At 45.1% G+C, this 7,301-nt stretch overlaps 1 protein-coding gene across 1 annotated transcript; it reads left to right on the top strand.

Moving 5' to 3' along the window:
• Positions 1 to 2,032: 2,032 nt before the first annotated feature.
• LOC117649447 (SH3 domain-binding protein 5-like) lies at positions 2,033 to 6,786 on the top strand. The gene is made up of 7 exons (XM_034392258.1): positions 2,033 to 2,346; positions 2,579 to 2,641; positions 2,723 to 2,900; positions 3,022 to 3,140; positions 3,242 to 3,325; positions 3,447 to 4,250; positions 4,330 to 6,786. The coding sequence occupies exons 1-7, from the start codon at positions 2,296 to 2,298 to the stop codon at positions 4,558 to 4,560; spliced, it is 1,530 nt and encodes a 509-aa protein (XP_034248149.1). The 5' UTR covers positions 2,033 to 2,295; the 3' UTR covers positions 4,561 to 6,786.
• Positions 6,787 to 7,301: the final 515 nt, after the last annotated feature.

The raw sequence follows: 7,301 nt of genomic DNA, 5'->3' as shown, positions 1-7,301 counted from the left end.
CGCCCACCGAATACCTGGGCCGCCCGGTATCGGGCCCTTGACGGGGCCTGTCTGGCGGGGGCGGGCCCGAGGGGGGCGGACCCAGGGGGCGGGGTGGGCCTCCCGTCTGTGATGAAGGGGTGGTGGGCCTCGGTGCGGGGGTGGGCAGCAAAGGGTTGTGGTCCTGCAGCAGGCCACCAGGGCTACCATGGAAGCCGCCATAAACCATCATCAAGTCAAACTCTGCTGCATCCGCCCACTACAGTACCGACCCAGTGAGGAATGGGTGACCGAAGCAGTCCAGCAGAATTGGTCCGCGGGGCGAGGCAAAGACGAGGCGCCGCCCCCAGGCGCCCCCGCCCCCAGGTGGCGGAGTTCTGGTGGTCCCGGAACGAGGGCTGGAGGACTCGTGAAGTGGGACGCGCGTGCACGGCAGGACCAGGCAGGACTTGGTAGGGCCACGCCGGGAGCCGACCGGACGTGGCACGGCGGCACGCGGCGGCACGGCCTCTCGGATGGCCTCTGGACCTCTGGACCTCCCTGCGAGGGCCGCGGCGTCCCGCGTCCCGCGCCACACCGAGTAGAGCCATTTCCTGTATTACCGTGCGATGTGGCTGCGTCCGGGGCGGCAGGGGGCGGTCCCTAGGCCCCAGGACCCTTCCCTGCGGGGCGCAGCACTCGCAGACGCAGCCGCGGCGCTGGCCCGCCTTGACCGCGACTACCATGCTGCAGCACCACCGCGGCGATCACGTCCACGACTCAATGAAGCCCTGCTTCTACTTCTACTCCACTTCCTGTGCGCCCAAACCGCTCTCGGCTCTTCCTTTTCCCCGTAATAATAATTCGGGTCGTTTAGGAGACCTGCTTGATTGATAACCGAGCAGATGAGATGGGCAGCGTCGTCGTGTAGCAGCAGACTGATTCCGAGAGTCGCTTTCGTCGCTCTGTCCCCCTCGCACCTGTAGGGGACGCCCCATGAGTGCGAGAGAGACAGAGCGACGAAAACGACTCTCGGCATCAGTGGGCAGTCCAGGCAGCCCGTGGCGGCCGTGCGACACGAGGCTGCACCGCGTGCACGCGAGGAGTGCCGCCGCCGCAGCCAGGCCACGTCAAGGGCCACGTCGGCGACGCCGCCACGACCATCAAATCAGTTGCGTTCTTGTTTTTTAGCAGCGAACGGTCGCCGCGCGCTGCATCGTTTCGGTTACCAGAACTGTGAAGTCGATTCGAACAGCGAGTCGTACCCACAGTCGGAAAATAATCTTCCCCTCCCCTCCGCGCGCTCTGCCTTCCCTGGCTTGTCTGCGGACGATGACAGCTCGGTTCCACTCCGGTCCTCGTCACATTACTGATTCGACTCGCTTTACGGAGACGGCCCCACGGCCCCACGGCCCCGCCACCGTCAGTGTCCGGTAGCAATTGAAGAAAAATTTTGGTCAGAACGGACTGGCTGTGCCTAGGCCTGGACCAGAGAAATGCCTCTTTATACTGAATTTTGGTTGAGTGAGTTTTTCTGATTCGTCCATGAAGACATGGATGTGTGGTTGTCCAATTGGACAACCACACAATGGAATGAAATAGATGAAAATATTATATCATGATATATTATAGATGCAAACAACAAAAAATATATGAATGAATGAATGAATGGATGAATGAATGGATGAATGAATGAATGAATGAATGAATGAATGAATGAATGAATGAATGAATGAATGAATGAATGAATGAATGAATGAATGAATGAATGAATGAATGAATGGATGAATGAATGAATGAATGAATGAATGAATGAATGAATGAATGAATGAATGAATGAATGAATGAAGGAATGAGCGCCGCTACTGATACTAAATGACAGCCCACCGCCTAGCGCAATATCATGCATTCACTCAAAGCCACTCAAAGCCGCTCAAAACCCATCAAAAACAAAATTGCGGTTCGTTCCAGCGATGGACAGCTTTGCGCCACTTTTGAATGAAGCCCACCTTCGCGCGCTTCCAGCTAAACTGCCTATAACGCTACGCCACCTTCCTCGCAGTCAGCGCCAACAACAACAACAACACACAGCAGACAGAAGAGCAGCAGAAGAAGGCAGCAAGATGGCGTGAAGACGCTGAGAACCTGCCGCAGGGACTTTTACATGAGAAACAAATATCTGTATCGCCCTAGTTCGGCAACGATTGCTTGAGGACTGGTTCGCTGACTGCTTAGTTTCGGTCATGTGATTGTGATAAAGGCACGTCTGACGCGTGTCCCGAGGTTACAGCGTCATTTCAGTAGCCACAACTCTCTCTCCCTGTCCCTGTCATTGCCATGGGGGACGCCACTGATGGCGATGAAGGAGCCTTAGATCCTAGAATTCAGGTAATTTTTCGTGCCCGAGATTCCCTGAAGCACGTTCAGCAGTTCTGTGTGCATTGATCCTCTCCTGACCCCCTGAGCAGGATGCACTAACCGTGGCCTAAAAGTGGTTTTAAGGTCATTGCACTTACTACCAAAGATCTTAATTTATTCTGTCCATGAACTATAAAATTTCCTGATCATGTGTCTGGAAGCTGTGATTGTAATTAAACTGTCTAAATTTCAATTTTTGCAGATTGAGCTGGAGAACCTCAACACTGCCACAGATGAAATCAATCGTCTAGAGATTGCGCTTGATGTAAGAATCCTGCACTGAGGATCTCCAGTTTTGTTCTTCAAACTTGATATATTTCTTCAATATTATTCTTTGCTGTTGCAGGAGGCCAACACTACATTCAGAATTTTGCTCAATGATTGTACGAGGCGTTTGAAAAACAAGTCCAAGAGCTTGGGCAGCTGTGTTGAGAAGGCACGTCCGTACTATGAATCGCTAGACATAGCAAGGCAGGCGCAGATGGAATGCCAGAGAGCTGCAGTTAATTACCAACGAGCTAATGGTAAAATAAAGCTGAAAATTTGTTCAAATGCGGAAATGATGTTTTGTTTTAACAGATAATGATATTGTATACTATTAATGATATTATATACTATTACACAAATGCAAAATTTTTATTTCAGAGATCCATGCAGCCGCTAAAGAAACTGTTGCTCTTGCGGAGCAACGATTTCTCAGTAAACAACATGAGTGGCAATTTGATAATGCGTGGCAGGAGATGCTAAATCATGCAACAATTAAGGTAAACATTTTGAAGTTGTATACCTTATCATTTTTCAAACCACCTGATGTACTTCCCCTCTCCTGTTTGTTTACCATGAATAACTTATTCCTTCAAAATAGGTGAGGGATGCGGAAACTAAAAAGGCTGAAAGTGGGAGAGAACATCACCAAAGAGCAATGCTGTTTCATGCTGCTGAACAGAAGGTATATTGCCAATAGCGAAAGATCCGTTGCTTGTGTTCAAATCTTTTAAATTAGAAATGGTAGCTTATAGTTAAACACTTTGGTTCAATATTTAATTGAAGCAATTCTTCTGCAACCCCAGGTGCAGCAGCTTGAACAACGATTCCATCGCCAGATTATCAAGTCAAGACCTTATTTTGAGGAGAAATCTCTTTGTAATGAACAACTAGCGAGCCAAAAGGAGAGAGTGGAAGTTTTACAGACACAAGTGGCAGCTGTGAAGGGCGCTTATGCAGCATCTCTGAAAGAACTGGAAAGAATTTCTGAAGAGATCCACTGCAAGCGGAATAAAAACAAGCAAACGGAAAGTGAGCAAGAACCGCCCTGTGGACCAAGGGAACCAGGTGTCGGAGCAGAGTTGGAACCAGTCTTCTGTGAATCTTCTGTGCCAACTGATGCCATTGCTAATGAACCTCAGCAGAATGCTGAAAAGCCACCAGAACCTCTTCCAATTGTAAACCCTGCTGAAGTGCAGAAGGAATCAGCCCCTCAACTCAAAAGCTTACCACCATCACCAACTAAAACTTCCTCTCCTACTCCACATTCTCCTGCTTCAAGGCCTAATCTTACAGCCCTACCTCTATTAGACAATTTAACACACCTTAAAAATACTATTGAAACCCCATTGAGTAATGCTATGCTCTGTTTACCTGGCTCCTCTGACATTTTTAAGAATAGCCATGTTTTGGAAGATGACTTTGGAAAAGTTGCAAAATCATCAACAGATAGTGAGGAAGCGTACAATCATGTACTTTTGAATCACTTGATGGAAAATTATGAATCTGAACTGGATCGATGTGATATGAATAGCTTGAGTGGCATGTCTGCTGCCACTGGATCATCAGCTGTGAGTGAGAAGGATGAAACAGAATACTACCTTGATGAGGTAAATATTTAGATTAGATTTCATGATTGATTTCATTCACTTACCAAAATTTCTGAGCATATGTTTTTGATTCTTCCAGGAGCTAGAAGATCTCAGGGAGCAACTACGTGAAATTTCATTGTGTCCCTCTGCCGATTCTTCAAGGAATGTTTTAGCGGTCAACAAAGCATCCAGCTTACCTGGTAGCAATAAACACTCTGTGCCTCAAAGCCCAGTCAAGAACCCACTCCCCTCAGAGACTGTTTTACCAAGTTCGAAGAGCTGCAGCAACATAGTGAGCAATGCAGTGGAGTCTCTCTCATTGCAGTAAGCTGTAAAATAATTTTTCTTTATCTAGTAACATGTTGCTTGTGATCTGACAACCACCATGTAAGGTGACTTATAGTGAACGTTTGATTGATAGTTCTGTCTCAGACTACATGTTATTAGTGCTTACCCACCGACTCTGCTGTCTTCAGTGTATTATCATGCCATTCCTGTTGCCATGACTGAGACCTGTGATAAAATCTGTAACTACATAATACATACCGGTATATGATTGTGGTGGTCAAAATTTTAAAAGGAAGTAGCCTTTTTTCAGCTAAGGGTCTACCAGGGGTGACTTTCTCTATATAAATATATGTATATTAACAGCACCAATCATTTTTGTAAGTGGTTAGAGGATTTTTCACTTAAACATTTGTGCTGAAACTGTAGCATATTTTGTAAGTGTTCTAAAATTTTGGTTGTGCTTCTTGACCAGCATCTTATCTTTAAGATCTGCTCCTAAAGTGACATTCTTTGTTCTTTTTTCTTTTTTCTTACCCAGTTTTTCTTTGCATTGTGTTTGTTAACATTGCAATCTTGGGCTTTCTTCCTTGCCATTCATAACTATTTATTTTTATGATGTAATGTTGTATGTTGTTCCATGTAAACTAGAGTACAAATGTGGGTCAAAAGATTTCTTTTCAGAAGCTTTCCTTTAGAAGTTAAGTGTGTGTGCACTAACTAATTACAAGAGATACTTTTGGTGTAGATCTTCAAACATTGACATTGAAGTGTGTGACTGTTTTCCTCACACATTGCTACTCTCCTTGACCCATCACCTTTAAAGACTTCTTACTATATTTTAAAATTTCTTTGAATTTTGACAGAATACCTTACTATTTAATTTAGAATGAAATTGGCATCTTGGTGATTGCTCTTGTTGTTGTCAAATTTTTGACTTAATCTTTCTGTTCCTGTAGGTCCTGCCAAGAATCCTTTGTGTTTTAATTTAATAGTCTCTTTAATTAATTATTAACACAGTAACATCAAATGAAGACAGTTTTGCTCCTAAGAATTTAGTTTTCAGATGTGATGAATTTTTGCTTTTTATTCTGTTTATGATTTAACGAACTGATATTTGACTACCACCTCTCTAGAGGAAAAATCTTTTATGCAGAATTGTGATCTTTATAATAATAATGTATGGTATGATTTAATGTCACATCTTGAGCCTACATTATTTTTGTCTTGTGTTGTGTTTTTTGTGATTTTTATGAAATTCTACCAACTACGTACTATAACTACATTGTTCTATACTTCCTTTGTGGCGCTGAATCAAATTGCATGAACTGTGAGGTGCCCAGGCGTGTGATGCATGTATTTGTGTGGACGTGTGCATGGAAAAAAGAAGAGACACAATGTGATAGCATTTTGAATGTGGTTGTGAGTTTGTTACATCAGAAGAAACTATTTTTCTTTGCTCTCCCATTTGAGGAAGCAATTAAATCTTTTGAGTTTGCAGCAGAAGATTTCTTTGATTGATGTTTTGCATACTGATAAGCAGAAGGCGATCATTTTTGTAGTTATTTTGTTTTGATGAAATTTACTAGTGCTGCAGAAACTGCTGCTAATTTCATAGGCAATATGAAATCTGACGGATTCACTGAACTAGGCATCTATGTATTACTGCTGTGAAGAATTTAATAGGATTTTATAAGCTTTTGTTTATTGAACGTGCTCCTTGTCCATTTAATGTTTTGTGGAGAAAGTAAAAGTAATTATAATGAACAAATCTATAGTAGTTGTTGACTTTATGGACTTCGTAACTGGTGATTGATTGGCTCGAGTTTTCAGAGCCAGTTGTGCCATTAGAATGTGATACTGCAATAACAGTATGATTGATGTGTGAAATTGTTATGAAATTTTCAAAAGTTAAAATAATTATATTTGTAAACATTTATTGAGTTTATTTCGATCTATTAAGTGTTGGTCCTAAATGTAAACTCTTCTTTCATTAGAGGAGGAACATGCTCAATCTATACTGTTTTGAATGTAGAAACTCCTGCAGACATTACTACTGTTATAGCTTTAATATTTTATGTTTTGTAAGGAATATTTGTGAGTGGTGACATGCTGGTGTTGCTTAACAAGTGATGAGATTTGTATTGTGAGAAGTATTTTAGACATTGTTGATGGATGGATATGATGGGCTGCTGCAGGCAGCCTGATGACATTTCTGCTTTAATCTTTATAAAAGTAAATTTATCAATAATAAATGCTTTTGAAAGACTATTGCCTTTTATTCCTCGCCCTTACCCAGTTGCAGCCAATTACTCCTGAAGGGAAACACTCACTGGTCGTAGCAAACGGAACGGCGTGAGTGGCAAAGGGGCGCACCGCGTGAGTCCACCCTACCCCTACGACCCCTACCCCTACGACCCCTACCCCACCCTGCTCTACCTTCCACCCCCACCCGGCCGTCGCGTCGCCATGGTGACTTTGTTATCACGCTGGCGAAGCGAAGCAGCCCCCTTGGCAGTGCTGTACTTCGCCGGCATAGCTCGTGTGACCTCTCTCCCTCACACTGCTCGGCCCTGTACCGATAGAGAGAGAAGGACGGGCACCGCGATGGCGGGGGCAGCCCTGGAGGGGCTCCGGTGGGCGCACCCCGTGGCGGCGGCCGGGCCAACCCCGCACGGCCCCAGTCGCCTGTTTTGCATCGCCGAGCTACACTGCTGCACGATCTGCACGGGTGACCGGACGGCGGCGGCGGACTTGCCGCTTGCCGGGCCAGCGAACGCGGCG

This window comes from Thrips palmi, unplaced genomic scaffold (genome assembly GCF_012932325.1).
Source record: "Thrips palmi isolate BJ-2018 unplaced genomic scaffold, TpBJ-2018v1 HiC_scaffold_4, whole genome shotgun sequence".
In the NCBI taxonomy this organism is placed as follows: domain Eukaryota; kingdom Metazoa; phylum Arthropoda; class Insecta; order Thysanoptera; family Thripidae; genus Thrips; species Thrips palmi.
The sequence above is the reverse complement of the archived record's forward strand: the minus strand, read 5'-3'. Positions and strand labels throughout refer to the sequence as shown.

What these genes read in the sequence shown, in the direction of transcription:
- LOC117649447 (XM_034392258.1), top strand. Translation starts at nt 2,296, where the DNA reads ATGGGGGACGCCACTGATGGCGATGAAGGAGCCTTAGATCCTAGAATT. An exon ending in GTCTAGAGATTGCGCTTGAT is followed by an intron (nt 2,642 to 2,722) that starts GTAAGAATCCTG and finishes TTGCTGTTGCAG; the next exon opens with GAGGCCAACACTACATTCAG. An exon ending in CAGAATACTACCTTGATGAG is followed by an intron (nt 4,251 to 4,329) that starts GTAAATATTTAG and finishes TGATTCTTCCAG; the next exon opens with GAGCTAGAAGATCTCAGGGA.